Below are 18,709 nucleotides of genomic sequence, written 5' to 3'. Positions count from 1 at the left end.
CTAGGCGGGCCGCGTAGCGCAGGTACTGCCCCGACGGGGCGGGAGAGGCGCGCCGGGGAGGGACACCTGGCAGGGCGCAGGGTGGGAGGCATAGGTGGGCTGGGGATCCGGGCATCGATGCATTTTCTCCGTCCCAGCCTGAGCCATCGTGGCGCAGGAGACAGAATCCCCTCCCCGATGAATCCCGTGGGGGAAACTGAGGTCCAGAGAAGGGAAGGAGACCTAGGTCGCTCCTAGGCAGGGCTAGGATTTGCGTCTCCCCAAGCCCGAACTCCAGGAACTGCCCCCTGCCATGTGGGCAGGGAGGGTAGGGCGGCGGTGGGAACACCTGTGCCTTCGAGCTCTGTCCCAGTCCGTCTCTGGTTCAGCTGAACCCTGAGATTCTGCTTTTAGTTCTCTGGAAATAGCTCCATCTCTATGGCCCCAGATCAGTGCCTGACCCTTCGCCCCCTCCTGCCAGCCCTCAGGCTGCCTCAGTCCCCTCTCAGATCTGGGCCAGAATTCAGACTTCCCAGTTCTGGGATGGGGTGTGAGGCCAGAAATGAAACCTGAATTGCCCCTGGATGGCGGGACCTGTCTGTTCTCCTGTTGCTGACCACACGTCTGTGCTTCAACAGACTGGACCCCAACCGCAACCAGTCCTCTCTTAGGTCCTCAAACGCTCAAGACACTTTGGGTCTTTGGCGAACAATTCCATTTCCCTTTTGGGTCAGCAGTTGGTTCCTGTGGCAGAGCAAAGCTCTTAGGGCAGAGGAGACGGAAGATCACCTCATAACCCCCAAGAGCACATATGGGACAGGGAGGCTTGTCGAAATGAAGGAATCTGGCCAATCAGTATCAGAGCCGGAATAAAACTCAGGGCTCAAATCCCAGGCAAGGGTCTTTCCACTGCTACAACCTCCCAGGCTCTAATATGGTTTATGTAAGATTTAAACATCATTACCAAAACTCCAGCTTCAGTCTTGCTAGAGAGAGGCTGCACTCAACTATTTTCTGGGTGTTCAGTCTCATTTGGCCAGTGATGCTGCATGCCTCGGGTTGATATGTGTTGTCTTTCCCTCTCCTGCATCTTTCTGGATAACGTTGAGAAGGAGCACACGGAATCTTTCCTGCACCAGCCCCCAGTGGGGTAGGTTTGAAATGGTGACAGCATTGTAGCTGAGCCAGAAGGTGGCAGGGTTCACAAGGGTTAAATTCTGCTGGTAGCTAGCTGGTTGCTCCAGACTGGGAATAGAGGGAAAGCCTTTATTCTAGAAGTAAATCTTAACCTCAGGTCCTGACTCAGCTCCCTGGGGGATGGGACTGGGAGAAGGAGGAAGGATTTTGCATGGGGTGGCTATTGTTCCCCCTAAGCAGCCTGGTCCTTTATTACCTGGAATCCAAACTCATCTTGAATGATAATCCCATAATAAACATCACATTCCACCCTTTTCCAAATTCCCTCCCTTTTCAATCAGAAAAGTTGCTAAACTTTGCTATGAGCTTTTATTTCTAGCATAACTATTAGAATTGGCAATATTGTGAATATGGAAACATTTTAGGAAATCCAGATTCTCATTTTCTTGGTTTCCGAGAATCAAAGTGCTGCTGTCTAGTAAAGGAGGGTGAGATTCAAAAGCAATTAATGATAGGGCAACTAATAATTTCCAGGGGGGTCCAAATCAGGAAGTAACCAGATGTTCACAGAATTTCCCACCATCTGAGCCAAGCCCCTATAGTATTAGTTTCCTCTTGCCGCTCTAGTAAATTATCATGAAATTAATGGCTTAAAAACAACACATTTATTATCTAAGAGTTCTGCAGGTCAGAAGGCTGACACTAGTCTCACCAGACTAAAATCGAGATGTCAGCAGGGCTGCGTTCTTTTTGGAGGGATATAGGGGAGAATCTGTTTCCCTGCCTTTTTCAGTTTGTTGAGGCTGCCCTCATCCTTGGCTCGTGGCCTTTTCCCTCTCTTTTCAAAGCCACCGAAGGCAGATTGAGTCCTTCTCACATCTCATCACTCACATCTCTTCCGCCTCCCTCTTCCATTCCTAGTGACCCTTGTAATTACATTGGACCCACGCTAATAATCCAGGATAACCTCCTCATCTTAAAATCTTTGACTTAATCTCACCTGTGAAGTCTCTTTTGCCCTGTAAAGTAACATACTTACATTACAGGTTCTGGGGTTTAGGATATGGACATCTTTGGGGGGGGGTGTTATTCTGCCCACTGCACCCGCTGTAACTTTGCATAGAGGATTCCGTAGGAAAACCAAGTGGAGAAGGAAGGAATCAGGCACGTTTACTTATAAGAACATGACTTTGATATTAATAAGGACACATTTTGGTGTTGATGAAAGCATTGTCGAATATGGAGTTCATGTCATCATGTAATTTTCCTTGCTCTTGATCCATGGTAATGAAGAAGTAAAGTGAAATTCAGGAGTTTTTTTTTTTTTTTTTTTTTTTTAAGACTTAATTCCTTTTGGCTTAACTAAATACATGACATGCGGCATATTTCAGGGTGCTGGCTGAAAGTCAATAAGCAGGATGTTTACTAGGCACATGAGATAATGTTGATTTTTGGGGTGGAAAATGTTGCCTTAGAGAGAGGTAATCATGTAATGAAAAGCCCCCTAGGCTGGGAGCCAGGAAAGCTGGACCAATCCATGTTCTACCCCTTTCTAGCTCTTACGTCTCCCTGAGACTCAAGTTTCTCAGCTGTAGAATGAATAGAAAAATCTGTGCACCTCTGACTTCACGGGGTTGTTGTGCTGGCACCCTGTGACCTCTAAGGTGCTATTGAAAGTAGGATATTATTTATTTTCTTAATTGAACCTCCAAGAAGCAGGATAAAAACAAAAGGATAACTTTCAGTTTTTAAAAGAGGTAATTCTTGTCCCAGGTAGGGTTTTTTTTTTTTTTTGGCTATAAACTGCTTAGTGTGGGAATTTGTTCTGAATCCACCTTTTTGCCCTACTCACTGAGTGAACTGCCTTAGAGTAATATCAACTTCTAGCCTCTGTCAGGAAAGGAAAGAACTTTGATTAGTGCCTCATGCTCAGGGATCTTATTTTTATTTAGGGCTTATTTTTATTGAGAGAGAGAGAGAGAGCGCGCGCGAGCGAGCGAGCAGAACAAGATTGGGGGCAAAATGATAAGAAAGAATAGATAAAAAAAAAAATTACTGTTACTGCAATGTGCCAGGTACTTTTGCGTAGGAAAGATCTAAGTTCATCGACGGCAAGGAATCTGGCTTATTTGCCTTTGTAGCCCCAGGGCTTACTTAATACATGGGAGGCCGGCAAAAAATTTTGGTGAATGAAAAAATGAAAGAGGTGACTAAGAGTTCGATGGGGCAGTAGGACAGATACCAAGTTGCAATTTCTGTTTCTTAAGACAAGACATACTCACAAAATCGGAAGTGCAATAAACATGGATCAGATTAGGTTGCCATTTTTCTTTCTATTTTCAACTTGGCTCAGGGGAGCTGGGCCCAGAGTTTACTAAACACGAGTGAATGACCAGATGGGAGGGAGATGTAAAGCTACTCTGGAGAGTGTCCGCCCCTCACGGAAGTGGGCAAGGGGCTGCCCTGGGAGTTCACCTTTCACACTGTTTAGGGACATTTTGTCCCCTTGACTAAGAGGGCCAAGATGCCCAAGAAAGGTCTGGAATCCATTCATTCATGGGAGTCACGAGGAACCTTGGGAACAGAACTTGAAGCAGAGGGATGAAGTTCTGAGTGAAATTTCCAGGCTCAGTCGGCCTGTTGCTGAGGTATCGGCAGATATTTCACGCTCTATGTGAATTCTCACTAGGGGATTCTGAAGGCCTAGGTGCTTCCGACACCCAAAGGGCGACAGTCTTGAGATGTCAGCAGGCAGTGGGGCGTTTGGAGGTAGGGGACGCTGCCTTTCCTGGCCTCCAATCCCAGAGTTCTCCGGGTGTGAGGAATCGCCCCATTTCTGAGTATGGTCAGATCCAGTCACCTCTGTTCCCCACACCCTTCCTTGCAGGTGTTTGCAAGAGCAGGCCCTTGGACTTGGTGTTTATCATCGACAGTTCGCGCAGTGTACGGCCCTTGGAGTTCACCAAAGTGAAAACCTTTGTCTCTCGGATAATCGACACTTTGGACATTGGCGCGGCGGGCACGCGGGTGGCAGTGGTGAACTATGCCAGCACCGTGAAGATCGAGTTCCATCTCCAGACCCACTCGGAGAAGCAGTCTCTGAAAAAGGCCGTGGGGCGAATCACACCCTTGTCCACAGGCACCATGTCTGGCCTGGCCATCCAAACAGCGATGGAGGAAGTGTTCACAGTGGAGGCCGGAGCTCGCGGGTCCAGCTCCAACATCCCTAAGGTGGCCATCATCGTGACAGATGGACGGCCCCAGGACCAGGTGAATGAGGTGGCAGCTCGGGCCCGGGCGTCTGGTATTGAGCTCTACGCTGTGGGTGTGGACCGGGCGGACAAGGAGTCCCTCAAGATGATTGCCAGCAAACCCCTGGACGAGCACGTGTTCTACGTGGAGACCTACGGGGTCATTGAGAAACTTTCCTCTAGGTTCCAGGAAACCTTTTGCGGTAAGTCTTTGCCTTCAACTAGAAAGGATATTAGAGTCAGACATTATGAATCCAAAGAAAAAGAGAATTCTTTTTTTTTTTTTTTTGTGGAAATTTTACGGAAAACTGAAATGTAAGCAATGCTTTTTTGTCTGGATTTTTTTTTTTTTTTAACCAACTTAAGCACACTTTGTTGGTTTAGGAATATAGAGCTGCCTTATATATAACTTAGTTTGCTCATAAACTCTCCGTGTTTGCATTAGAAATGTGAAAGTCTGGAAATATCCAGGATAAATGATCCTGCTGTTCCCTGATGGGCTCAGAAAAAAATAAAAATAAAGAAGAACTCAAGACGCCTCTCTGCTCCCCTCTGCCCACCACTACATTTTTTCCAGATATTTTCTTTAGCTTTACCATCTCAAGACTTCACAGAACTCTGCTTGTTTTCCTGCAGAAGGCAGGACCCTGCATCTGTCCATGCAAGAATCAGCTGGCCTGAGTTCCAGTGTAACTGGAATATGTAGTGAATACCTAGTTTTCAGGTTCAGCTCTTCCTCTGTTTATTCTTTATGGAGGGACAAGATTAAGAATCGGCGAGTGAGACCGAGATTTCAGCCCTACTACTGCCCTACTACTCCATTCTTCCTTTAGGATATAGTTTGAAATTGGAATTTTTAGCATGGATTAGCCAAATCTATGACTATGAATCCATTCAATTCCAGGCCGGAGCTTATTATTAGTCACCGGTCAGAATGATGAATTTGTGGGATTCATACTTCATTTTTATTTTAAAACTTATTTGTTTATTCTATCTATCATCATCTTCTTTCTTCTTGCTTTATTTTCTATGATCTGTAGATACTCTTTTGAAGCCCTCAATGGAATTTTCCATGCAGATATGGACAAATTTCTAGTTTAGTTTTAGTTTAAAACATAGCTACCGTTTTCTATATAATCTATCCCACATTTATTTATTCGACATGCATTTATTGATTGCTGATGACACAAAGATAAAGTTAGTCCCTCTCTACCATCAAGCAACAGCCTGGGGTAAGGATGAGACAAACAAATGAACTTAAAATTGCAACTGTAAATTTCAAGGAGCTTTTATATCTAAATTAAAGGGAAATTCAGCAATCGCCAGTTTATCAGGAAATGGGAGATGAAGTCTTGGTCTGGAGCAAAGTTTGGCCTCATCTGAGCCAGACCTGGCTGGGATCCCCTTGTCTTTCCTGTCCTAGGACACTGGGCTTTCATAGCTGTCGCTGGCTTTGGTGGCATCTACTTGGTTTCCCAGGAGAAAATGGCTTTCTTTCTCCCAGGAAAATCCCCCCATGCTTGTGTGTGAGAGATTTTCCATAGACACGCTGGTCTGTGGCAAAGTTGGGTCTCATAGCTAGCACCTGGGACTGAGCTTGAAGGCCATAAAGTAACAAGTGGTGAGTGGCAGTCTTTTCCTTTTGGTACAAAAGACCTGCTTGTTCTGGGGGCGGGGGGATGTCTTCTCTATGGAAAAAAAGACTGAGGAGCAGCTTGTTGTGGTCCATCGGCTGAAAAGGCTCTTCTTGGGAAAATATTAGCCTTGTCTTGTTGCCAAAGCAGTGGAGGCCAGGTTACCTGCCACAGGAGTGCCAGCCTCCTCCAACAGGCCTCCTCAGTTTCACAGAAATGACTAAATTCACTGATTCTTTTTTCAAAATATCACACTAGGAAAAAAATTCAACGCGATATAAATGGCTCCAGAAAGGAAAAAATGGAGATACAGTTTAGCTCATGTAATCTCAATTATTTTGTTCTTTCTTTTCTTTTTACCTGTTTGCATATAGCGTATGAGTTTATTCCCCTTACGGATATTAGAGGCCCCGAAGTTGCATATGTGTACCTTTGCTACATATGCAGAAGGTAGGCGGTTCCTTGCATGGTGCTGTCTATCATTTGCATGTTCAAATATGCATCATTGCCCAAGCGTGAGCGAGTTTCAGGCCTAGAAAAATGCCTGTGTGTAAATTCTGTTCAGACACAAACTATAGAACCCTTGGAAACCAGATTCTGGCTGTGATGGGACAACTAGCTCATAGTACTATGAGAAATACATTATCATTCTCCCCATTTCTTGCTTTGGGGAAGCAAAAGTCCTTTTCATGGACAAGTAGATAAGCTGAATAGATATCAAGCTGCCCGACCCATGTGTGTCTGGCTTCCACTCCAAATTAAAAATCCTCGTTCTCCTTTGAGAAAGTCGATAACAAGATCTGTGATTTTAACTTAGTAGCGTTACTAGTTGAAGAAGGGTATTTCTTATAAGCCAGAGGCAGGAACAAATAGCCAGTGGTTATAGTGAACTAAAGGTAGAATGGGAAAGAAACTGGAGAGCGATGTCTTTTTGACATGGGAGAAAGTGCCTGAAATGTTTCTTATGTGTCGACACTGACTACTGTCAAATTCCTTTGCACAGCTGTGGACCCGTGCATGCTTGGCACACACCGGTGCCAGCATGTGTGTGTTAGTGACGGGGATGGCAAGCACCACTGTGAGTGCAGCCAAGGATATTCCTTGAACGCCGATAAGAAGACTTGCTCAGGTGAGGCGCGCTTACCGGCTGACTAGAACTCGTTTGGGGACCTGTCTCCAGGTTTTGGACTGGCCTTAAGCTTTTGTCCTAACTGCCTTTTGGCTGGTTTACTGTTGTTTATCACAATTTTTCTCGAAAAAGAACATGAGAAGAAAAGTGAGGTAATACATCAATCAGCCTATCACAGTATTTATGACCAGTTTTAGAGAAGAGGATTCATAGGGAAAAGGGTTAATAAGGAAGGGGGCCAAAATTCTTTGTCCTTTTGAGGATTTGGAATTTTTTTCTGGATTTTATTTAACTAAATTCAAGCTACTGTTTCCTCTCTGTGACCATAGATGCTCATGGAATCTAGAAGAAAATTTAGGGAGGTCCTCACTCATCCGGTATATGAATACTTACATATGGTCAATGAAGAATGGGAATTAGGCCCATTAAAAAAAAAAAAATCCTAGATAAAAGTTTTTGAGAGGAACAAAACTTGGAGATCATTTCATTCTCATTTTATAGATAGTGAAACTGAGACCCAAAGATAGGAGAAGACTTTCCCATGTCACAGGGTCTCTTAGTGAGAGCCAAGACCACAAAGTCGGCTTGCACCTTCCAGCCCAGTAGCTCTCTTGGGCCAAGCTGTCCCATTCCACAAGCAGTGTGTGTGTGAGTGTGTGTGTGTAATATGGTCCATAATTATTTACTTACCACGTTTTCATGTGTTCACATTTGTCTTGGTCATTTTTGATAGCAATCGATAAGTGTGCTCTTAACACTCATGGATGTGAACATAAATGTGTGAAGGACAGAACTGGCTCTTATCATTGTGAATGCTATGAAGGTTACACCTTGAATGAAGACAGGAAAACGTGTTCAGGTAAGTCGGGGAGGAGGATTTACTATTGCTACCTCTCTGTCTACCTATCTCCCTGGCCAGTGTTGGAGGGGTAGGTCACACTGATGGAACTTGATCTGGTTTCCTCTCTTGCCACCTTTGGCTGTTTCCATTTCCGAGTCTTGTTAGAAAAGTTAGAAAGGGTAGCACGTGTGTATCACGGCCCACATGTGTGAGCGTGTAGTTCAATCTCTTCTCTGTACCCAGCCCAACAGAGAAGACAATTTAATAAGTTAAAGTCAAATAACACCCCATAGGATATTTATTACCTGCAGAGGGAAAACAGTAACTTCATAGTGGCGTAAACTGGCAGACAGCACTTTAATCAAGTGATCAAATTTAACATCAAAGCAATGACACATAGTGACATCATGCAGCCCCTGACAAAATGGACCGCCACTTCAGTGCTTCTGTGGTATTCTTAATAAAACTTCAGAATCACAAGGAAACATCAGACCACCCCAGACCGAGGGACATCCTACAAAGTAATTTTCCAGTGCTTTTCAAAAGTGCCAAAGAAAGGCTGAGGAAATGTTATAGATTGGAAGAGACTAAAGAGATGTGACAATTTATTATAATGCGTGATCCTCGTTTGGATCCCAGACCAGAAAAGAAACATTGGTGTCGCATCACTGGCAAAATTCGAATGATCAGTTAGATTAGTAGATTAGTAATGAACTAATCTTTAGATTAGTTAATAGGATTATATTAGTATTAATTCCTAGTTTTGATTGTTTATGCTATGGATATATAAGACGTTAACATTTGAGGAAACTGGATGAAAAACAAGACTTTTTTGTACTCTTTTTGCAACTTTTTCATATGCCCGAAACTATTTCAAAAAGAAAAGTTTGAAAATAGAAAATAGTTAAAATAATATGTCAGTGCAGGGAAAAGTGCATCGAGTGACAGTTTGGGTCCTGAGTTCTGATGCTGCTCTGGGTAAGCTGGTCTCTTTTGGATTCAGTTTCCTCATTTATAACAGGAGAGGATTGAACTATAATTTCTTCAAACTCTAATTCTATGTCTTTTTGAATCTAGTATAATTAATCACACAACTGTTGGTATCCCTCTGATTCAGCATAAATACAAACAAATCTAAAAGGAATGCTGTAGACAGTAATATGAGATACTTAGATTATAAAAAACGATATTAGATGATTTTGGAAAGAAGGTGGGGGAAGTCGAAGAAAATGTATTGTGTGTGTAGGATTTTGTTTCACTCAGTTAACCAGTAAGAGTAAATAGTACGGATGGCTTTCATAGATTCTTAATAGATTTTCTTTTTACATATTTTTAGCTGCAAATAAGATTTCTATATATGGGTAATAAAAGACTTTTCCACTTTTTCCCTGGACTTCTGTCTGGCAGCTCAGAATCAATGTGTTTCTGGCACACATGGTTGTCAGCACGTTTGTGTGAATGACAGAGCTGGGTCCCATCACTGTGAATGCTATGAGGGCTACACTCTGAATGAAGATAACAAAACTTGCTCAGGTAAGGCCCACTTGACCAGTTCTTTCATACTTGGCTCCTTCTGTTGCAGTGAAACCAAGTTGCGATTCAGAGAGATTCTTCAAGGGAATTTAAAGAATCGGGCTTCAGACATTCTACTATGCTTATAGACTAAGGGACATATTGCCCAGAGGGCAATGAGATCACTAGATTCTGAAAACATAGATCACTTTGGAAAATTACTGGAAAATAGGTAGGGAATGGGGGAATATGAGAAGAACTAATCGAATGTAGAATCCTTATCCAGGAAAATTTTATAGTTCTGGTCACTGGGGGCTTGTAAAGCAAATGGGAAACTTTAGAAGAAATCCATTGGACAGTAACTATTTGTTGTTGTGATAGGCTGAAATTACACTTCTTTTTCCAATTTAAATTTGGCTTGGAACTTTTCTGTAGCGTTAATTTTAAAGCTAGATTGTGTTAGTAAAGGAGACTTTGTAAATAACTGAATTAGACCCACACAGATCTTCCAGTAAGTTTGAAGTAAGTTGTTCCCTGACAGTTTCTAGATGATCAATCTTCGGTGAATCTGAGCCTTATGACTTGGCTAACGAGCCTCTGCCAGAATGCTCATTCTCATTAACTTGATTTAAACTCACTGGCAGCATTTATAATATAAAAACACTCCTAAGAGAAATTCCTAGCCTTCCAGGTGGTATTTAGCTTTGACACATTCGATATTTTTTAGATTTTATGTATATTTTCCTCTCCCTTGAGGAGATATATTAGGTGACCTTTTCAAAAGAGATGAAGGGAAATAACATATCACAAATTTTCTCTTTTTAAAAAAATGACATCAGTGAAAGAGTACTGAGCACCCGTTTAGTTCCTAGGACTGTGCTGGGACTGCACTAGCTAGCATCGTGGGGACATAAAGAAGCATGAGTTTCTGCCTCTGAGCACCTTACAGGTTGGATCCAAAAAGAACCAACGCCTTAAGAAAGCAGACACTGAATAGCCAGGGAGAGGGACTGACAGTAACTTAAGGACTGTGGAGCCGGGAAGTCGACACTCAGCCGTTGGGACTGGAGGGGAGCCTTAGAGGATGGTGGAGGTTTAGATCTGGGAGTGGAGACAGGGCGCAGGCGAGGGGAGTGGCTTGCTTTGGCTTATTTGGGGGGGGGGGGCTACCTCAGGTGACATAGAGAGAACTCGTGGTTACACTTCTCAAACTGTTACAAGTATCCCACTTGGTACTTTAAGCTGCCAGGAACATTGAAGTCCTGGGAAAAGGAAAAAATATGAATTTCCATTTAAACAGATATTATGGAATAAAATGGAACATTTTATTTTTAAAGGAACCCACGAAACAGCAAAGAAAATTTTCAATCAGGGTGGATGGCTCCAGGAATAGCCTTAGATGCCAGTAGCCAAAATTCTTCAGTGCCTACTGTGTGCACGCATGGTTCTAGCATTTTAGACACAGACACGTTCAGTGCTCACAGCAACTTTATGAGGAAACTGAGTCTCAGACAGATTAAGTAACTTGCCCACGGTCACTTGGCGAATGAATAGCAAACAGAGCCAGGATTTGAACTCAGGCACTTGCTTTGATGGTTATAAATGCTCTTAAACACTAAGCCATACTGTCTCATGGTGCAAAGCAAAGGGCAACATTAAAAGAAAGACTATGGTGGAGAGTTAGTATTTATGTATTTTGGAGTAATAATGGATAGCACTGTAAAGTTGGGGTACATAACACGGTTGGATCCCTTATAATGGCCTGCTTTCTCCTTGCTGGGTAGTAGGAAGGCTCCTAAATGAAATGCGGAGGCCCAGGAGGGCGCCAGGAGTGGAGTCATGTTCAGTGTCATCTCCAGAGCTGGCCTGGCTGCTAAGCGGGGTTGAGGGGAAGGATGAAAATTTGTATTAGGCATTTTGCTGGAACGATCTGAGTTGTTTGTAACGATGAAAGGGAATATCAGTGTTAAAGTTGGAAAGACCCTTCATGGAGAGATCATACTTCACTATCCAATCATATACATCATCATCATCATTACCATTTTTCTATCGCGCACATGCGCGCATGTGCACGTGTGTGTGTGTGTGTGTGTGTGCGTGTGTGTGTGAAGGCCAGTGTTTTCTGCCCCACTTTGTAAACTACCAAGGGCAAGTTTTTGGTCATCAGAGTCCTTTTTGTACATCATCGAATTTAGCTCCATGGGCAACTAGGTCCCCAATTATAATTTTGGTGGCGGCGAAGAAGATCCATGTAGAGCTGGAGATGTTGGAGTCGTTGATGGTTATCAGGAAAGGCTGAAGGCGAGTTCTGGAATAAAATCAAGACTAGTGAGGGCGGCCGCACTGCTATGGATAGGAAAACCGAGAAGGCACCCCCAGATGTCAGCAAGAAATAAAAAGAAAAGGGGTATATGTAATAAAAGGTGAGGCTAAAGGGATGTGAGATGTAGGGGAGAAAAATAGGCTTCGTCTGAAACATGGGAGATTTGTTGCTGATGAGTGAAGAATTTGTTCTCAACACTTTTTGGGACCAAACCAGAAGCCTGTGTTTAGTTTCTCGTTGTAATGTGTGACTGTTTTCTTCCCTGCACCGCTCCTGGTCAGTTCGCGACCAGTGTGCCCTGGGCTCTCACGGTTGCCAGCACATTTGTGTGAGCGATGGGCCTGCATCCTACCACTGTGACTGTTACACCGGCTTCACCTTGAATCAAGACAGGAAGACATGCTCAGGTGAAGACTGTCCCTTTAATCCTAATTCGTTTAGTAGGACGATCTAGGAGTACGCTTTCCTCTCGCCAAGCCTGAAGCACAGTTCTGAGTCTTTCTCTTGGTTGGAATCCTCCAGTGGGTCCCAGCTGTCATCAGAATGAGCCATGTGATTCTTCTCTCTATGATCTGGTTCTATCCTCTCTTTAGTTAGAAAGAAAAATCACTCTTGGGCATTTTTTTCCTACTCCTGGAAGTGGAGGGGCGGGGGGTGGAATTCCAGTATGATTTATAACGATTTAGGCTCTGACCAAGTTTGTTTAGCCATTCACTTATTTATTTGTCCTGCAAGTATTCATGGAGCTACTGTTTTCTATCTAGTACTCTGCTAGATTCCGAGGAAGGAACTGGAGACAAATCGATGTTTTGTAGTTTGCAGCACACAGGTCTTGAACTTCTTTTGTTAAATTTATTCCTAAATGTTTTATTCTCTTTGATGCTATCAGGAGTGGATCCATCTCTTAACTTTCCATTGTGCTACAACCCAGTTGTCCAAATTTCTGTGGGATGTTTCAATTAGAATATCCCACCGAGCCCCTGGCCTCACAGAGCTTACAGTCTACCAAGCAAGACACTGGGAAAGTATCAAAAGGGCCAATTTTATATTCTGTATGGGAGTGAGGGGCATATACTTGGTATTCAGTAGAAACTTTCTCGTTTACTGACTAATTTACGGATCGAGATGGGATTTGAGCTGGCCGTCCCTAAGTGGTTCAATAGGATTTAGACAGGAAGATAGATTATATTTAATCGAGTGAATGTGGTCCCCCAGCCCTATATCATATCTTTGTGGAATATGGGAGAAAATGTAGGAGCAAAGGACCACTCCCTGTCCTCAGATGTGATGTCACTCTTATTTCTATTAGGCATCTTTAGGGACTATGATACTATGAAAAAAATAGGAGTTAGCATTGTCATTCTCCCAGGTCCTTTGCTTAAATGTCAATACAAACCTTAATTTTTAGTTCCAAATTATTTTTGGGTAAGAACTATAACTCTCAACTGAAACAATTCAAGAGAATACTAGTTGATATAGGAAATCAGGAATTATCTAGTTTTAATCCTTGACGTATTCTGGCCACACGAATAAAGGTTTTTCTCATTTTCACTTTTTAATGAGGATACTAAATCACAAGAAGATTGTCTTACCTCTGCATTCTTGGTTTCCTGCTATATCATCCTTTTGAAACTTTTTATCATGGAAGATTTTAGACAATCACAAAAGTATAGAGAACAATATAATGAGCTCTTATGTAACTATCACCCAGCTCTGATGATTGTAAACTTGCCCTCAGCATCTCCTAAATCAATTTTTTCTGTGACATTAACATTCAAAACTATTTTCTCCTCTTTCTGTGTGCTCGTATACCCTTTTACCTTCCAGAAAATGCATCTAGTTGTCTTAAAAATGGAGCTATAGGATCACAGATTTCCCAATTTGCTATGATTTCTAATTAGCTATAACTTTTTATATACTCTCGTTGTCATCAGTCATTGAAGAAGCACGAAGACTCATCTCCACAGAAGATGCTTGTGGATGCAAAGCCACGCTGGCATTCCAGGATAAGGTCAGCTTGTATCTGCAGAGGCTGAACACCAAAAATATCCTTTCTGGAAGGTTTCCTGCTTCTGCCTGAAGCCAACCTAGGTACTGCAGTTGAACCAATCATTTTAGGATATTCCACAGGATAAGGCCCTATGTTCTTTAAGTTTTAAGATGAACCATAGTAATACTGTACGGCTTTTATTTTTTAGATTTAGAATTCTTTTTAAATGCTTTAATAGGCTGTTTCACCCCATTCACTATTTGCATATAAAAGCTGCCCGTTTATTTTTCTCGTCCTTTTCCATCTTAACAGATGGAGCTATTATGCTGTGATTCCTTACTACGGCTTTCTTAGTTTAGAGTCTATACATGCACAGAATGAGTCACCTGATTAATGGGGTGTGAAAGCTGAGACGGCGCGTAGTTGTACACTTTGGCTAGCCCAGGGGTGCAAAAGCAGATTTCAAAATGTAATGTGGTGCCATCTCAGAAACTTTCAAAACCAGTTCTTTAGCCAAAGGAGTAATTCAGGAGAAGTCTTTTTTTCTTAGCTCAAATTAACACTCTTCCTAGGGATCTTAGGGGAGTGGTATTCAAATTGTGATAGGGGTACTCTAGGAGTAAGTAGGCTTTCAAGAGGTATGGGGTGTGTGTGTGTGTGTGTGTGTGTGTGTGTGTGTAGAGGGTGGGGACAGTTTTAAAGGGACCAGTTTCCAAATTCTTCACTTCCTTAAGTCGATCTGCCTGAAATGCTACTTGGGATCAGTTGGCTTTCTCTTGTCCCATCTCTCACTTCAGTATCACAGGAAAGGCGTGTCTCTCAGGTAACCTGAATCTTACCAAGGTGAATTTCTTAGAAAAGTCAAATCTGCAGAGAGCCAAAACAAAGAGACGATTCAACATTTTTTTAAAAATCAAGGCTTCATGACACTGCTCCCTCAATCCATTCCATTAAGCGATACCTTTTCAATTAAATTTTACCTTTTATTTTTAATGATTTTATGTCAAAATTTGTAATATATTTGTTATATGGATCCATTTATGTGCTCATAATAGTTGTAATGATAACTCAATCCAGGTGATTAAAAAAATTAAGGCCTTATGGTCAAAGAAAATTAATTTAAAGGTAATTTCAATATAAATGTGTGTGTGCTTGTTGTTTAAGTTTGCATCAGAGAAGTATAATAGAGTGATCAAGAAAAGATTTCCAAGATTCAAAGTAGAATAAAATTCTGTGGAGAAGGTGGGAAGGAAATATAAATTCAAAGAAATACAAATTCCTTTATTTTAAATATTTTATTTTGGAAGAATAGTACTAGGTATCAATTCAGTATAGTGTTAATATTACATGGAATATATTTGAAAGACTGATTTAAATTTTATTTTAGAGACTCAGTATTTATAATAGCAGAAATTGCATATATTATAACTAAAACTTAAGACAATTTTCATATAATTTAAATATGCTCAAGACATCACTTATTTATCAAAATTATTTTAGAGGACATATGAGTAAAAAATGTTTGAAGACCAATGCTTTATATCAAGCTCTCTAAAGAACAGAATTTCTGAGTTTTAGATTATATTAGACTTTTGATGAGAAAACAATTTCACTCTTTTTCTTTATTTACACTAAAATAATTATTTTTTTATCTTGTACTAAAGTGTTTGAAAGTGTATCTATGTTTTCTAATGTCTAAAAACAAATGGTGTTGGCCTTAACAACTAGCCACTCGATGACATTTTGGAGAAGTTGCAAGCAAATGAATATGGACAAATACATCGTTAAATTGCTCAAAATTTTCACCCGCAAATATGGAGAACTTAATATATTTAATACTTTTGCAATGTTCCTGATAATAATTTGCCATTACAAATGCTTGAATATTACTGGATAAGTAGTTTGAGGATCTTCTGGAGAATCAGTGTCATTTTTTCTAAGGAAATAAATGTCCAGATCCTTAGTAAAAGCAAACTTTAGTGTCTCTAAGCTATGACTGTGAAATGGTTGGTAGTCAATAGAATGAAAGTTCAATATTCTTTTATTTACTAATTGAGCCATTTAATTTTTAAATGTTTATATTAGTAAGATAACCACACTTAAGTGGGAACATTTGATCTATTTTCTCTTGATAGTATTTATAGTATAAACCAGTTTTATTACTGAGAGTGTAAATTGTACAAAGTATTTACACTTTTAATTAAGGAATTTAATTAAAAGTTCCTTTAATTAAATTGAGGTGAATAGAATTTAGAACTGTTTCTTTAATACTTTTCATTTTTTGCTCATTTTTGCTAATTATTGAAGTTGTGATCAGGGGATTATAAAACATATAACTAAAACTAGTTAACAAAGATCAAGTGAACATTACATGCCATTTTTCATTCATTCTGATGTTAGAAAGGAACAAATGACTAAAAACTTTAGTTGTGAATTAAGAGTGTTATAAATCCTAAATTTACTTTATCGTTTTACTTTAGGATCTAATCAACAAAATTTATATTTATAAATAATAAATGTATTTCATAATAAAATATAACAAGAAAACCTAATGTCGTCTTTTTAAATGTTAGTGATAAGCCTAACAACTTCTTTTCACTTATATATTTGATGCATATAATTTTTTTCAGCTTTAAAGCTTATAACTTTTAGAAGAAAACAGTCCTTTAAATTGTGTACTACTCAATTCTCTTTTTGGTTTGTATTGTCTTTAGTATAATAAAAAACTTAATATCTATTTATTATTGTCATGCTTCTTTTTGGTGACTTATTGTACTGATTTTGTCTTTTAACATATTTCCTTAAATTACACTGAATTAGGTTGACAATGCAACAGTTTCTTGTCAAAGAACACAATGTTGTGACTCTTCCTATAATTTATTCTCATGCTCTTAAGGTTAAAAATGTAACTTCAGGTTAAACGGAAAGGCTTTGATCAAGAATGTTGTGGGAGAGGGACAAACAAAATTATCTAAATTTCGATAAAATAATGATGAGAGTACATTAATATATATGCCTTAAAAGCAAATAGAACTTACAGATGTAAACCCAGAAACAGTCATAAATCTAAAATATAAACTTTAAGGGGAAGAAATGAATAATAAACACATATATTATATGCAACATATATTGTTATTTCTCAACACCATTGAAAGGACACAACATTGAGCAGTATTATTTCCCAAACTCATTTGAGCACAGAGCAATTGTGCTGTAAAGAAGAGCTCACGTGCAAGGACTGGGGAAGGTTATTTAGAGGTGATTTTTCAAGAGTGACTATTAGTAACTAGCTACAACTAACCATGCCTTAAATTTAACCAGTTGGTTGGAATCCCATCTTAGATAATACTCATTTTCTTCATGAGTCTAGTTAGTATAGGGAGCCCATGAGTAGGTGCCAACATATCTTAGGAATTCACAGTTTGGTGCTGTGAAAATGCAGATACATATACATTTGAAACGAATACGTATTATCTGAGTGGGATGGGGGGTTAAGTGTGGAAAGAATGTCTCAGAGAGACTTGATTGGTGCGTTTGGCTGGGTACAGGTGACCAAGAGGGTAGGGACATCATAGGATATGTAAAATGGCCTTGGAAGCAGAGAGCAATGGTGGAATGCAGACAGCATATGGGCATGCTTAGAGTGGGGGCACCACAGTAAAGACATTTTAGGATTGAAGAAAGATCTGATTTTAGCTGAGGTTTAGATTTGGTAGGAAAGGCACTAGGACCATTGTTAATTCTCGAGTGTGCTGGGTGAGATGACAGACTCAGGTCAAAAATTTGAACTTTATTTGCCTGAGATGGGGAAAATCTCTAGGTGGTAAAATTAGCTACTGTCTGCATAAAGTATATACTAGATTATGGGAATCAACAGTGGTAGCTGCAGAAATGGCAAAAGGGAAAACCAGAGATAAATAAAAAATGGGCGAGCTTGAATAATTTCACGGGAGTTTGTGCCCTAAAATTGTGGTGCTTTGTAACTCTCCAAGGATTCAAAAAGGACAGGAGAGAATTGAAAAAAGAAATAAAGTAGAAGAGAATAGTTGACTCCAGGCCAGAAAATGCCAAAACACCTATTTAAAAATGGAAGGCTATGCCCCAATGGCGGTTATATGCTGCAATGGCCCAAAGCTCATACATATTCTTTTTATAAGGCCCCTTGGGCTGCAGCAACAGCTTAAATAAACTGTTAAAAAGTCCTAAAACAAACAGAATAAACGCAAACGCCTACCCCCAAATTGCTCCAGGGTGTTCCCCAATCCCCAAAGACGCAAGGGTAGATTTGCAAGCTCTGAAAACGCATGTTTGTCCTTTCATTTGGCCGAAGGAGCAACCGACCAAATACAGTTAATGATTTTTCCCTTTCAACAATTTTGGGGCTTCGGGGCTTCCAAAATACCCAATAATTGTGACCTCATTAGAATGAGCGCCTTTCCTCTTAAATTACTACTGACATCTCATGCAAGTTTCACCGCAATCATCCGAAGTGTGGCGTGCGCTCCGAGCCCGCTGGGGCAAGGGCATGTTAGGTGAAGGGGCAGGGCAATGAAGGTCGGCGACTTGGCCCTAAGTTATGAGCAGGAAAGCCCAGGAGCAGAGGCGAGTTACGAGTCATATAATTAATGACTTTAACACCTTAGGGACAGGATCGCCGATGGCACAAGGCCCCCGACGTCCGCGCAAGCGCATGACGCCCGTTGGTGGAGGAGTTGCCGACACCGGAAGTGTCCCCCGGCGCCCCGGATGCGACAGGGCGGCGGCGGTTGCTAGGGCGACGGGAGCGTCAAAGAGCCGCTGGTACTGGCGATTGGCGACTTAGAACGTTTCCAGTTGCGGGCCTTAACGGCTGGGGTCGTCCTCTTGGGGGTCCCAGGATGTTCTTTTACCTGAGCAAGAAAGTGTTTTGAGGG

At 41.2% G+C, this 18,709-nt stretch overlaps 2 protein-coding genes across 7 annotated transcripts in view; both read left to right on the top strand.

Moving 5' to 3' along the window:
• The window catches only part of MATN3 (matrilin 3), an 18,893-nt gene extending 2,360 nt beyond the window's left edge, over positions 1 to 16,533 (top strand). The window contains exons 2-8 of one of the 3 annotated variants that reach the window (XM_025045745.1): positions 4,004 to 4,570; positions 7,005 to 7,130; positions 7,864 to 7,989; positions 9,379 to 9,504; positions 12,088 to 12,213; positions 13,741 to 13,851; positions 15,529 to 16,533. In XM_025045745.1, coding sequence (XP_024901513.1) covers positions 4,004 to 4,570; positions 7,005 to 7,130; positions 7,864 to 7,989; positions 9,379 to 9,504; positions 12,088 to 12,213; positions 13,741 to 13,851; positions 15,529 to 15,584 — 1,238 coding nt within the window. In that variant the 3' untranslated portion in view covers positions 15,585 to 16,533. Of the gene's footprint in view, positions 1 to 4,003; positions 4,571 to 7,004; positions 7,131 to 7,863; positions 7,990 to 9,378; positions 9,505 to 12,087; positions 12,214 to 13,740; positions 13,852 to 14,544; positions 14,915 to 15,528 lie in introns of those variants that run through there. The other 2 variants (XM_025045744.1, XM_025045743.1) reach the window with 2 other exon arrangements.
• A 1,996-nt stretch (positions 16,534 to 18,529) lies between these two features.
• The window catches only part of WDR35 (WD repeat domain 35), a 59,716-nt gene continuing 59,536 nt past the window's right edge, over positions 18,530 to 18,709 (top strand). For all 4 annotated transcript variants that reach the window (XM_025045708.1, XM_025045707.1, XM_015588217.2 and 1 more), the window contains exon 1: positions 18,530 to 18,697. In XM_025045708.1, coding sequence (XP_024901476.1) covers positions 18,674 to 18,697 — 24 coding nt within the window. In that variant the 5' untranslated portion in view covers positions 18,530 to 18,673. The remainder of the gene's footprint in view (positions 18,698 to 18,709) is intronic.

This window comes from Pteropus alecto, unplaced genomic scaffold, assembly GCF_000325575.1.
Source record: "Pteropus alecto unplaced genomic scaffold, ASM32557v1 scaffold61, whole genome shotgun sequence".
NCBI lineage: Eukaryota > Metazoa > Chordata > Mammalia > Chiroptera > Pteropodidae > Pteropus > Pteropus alecto.
Note: the sequence above shows the minus strand (reverse complement) of the source record. Positions and strands in the feature narration are given on the sequence as shown.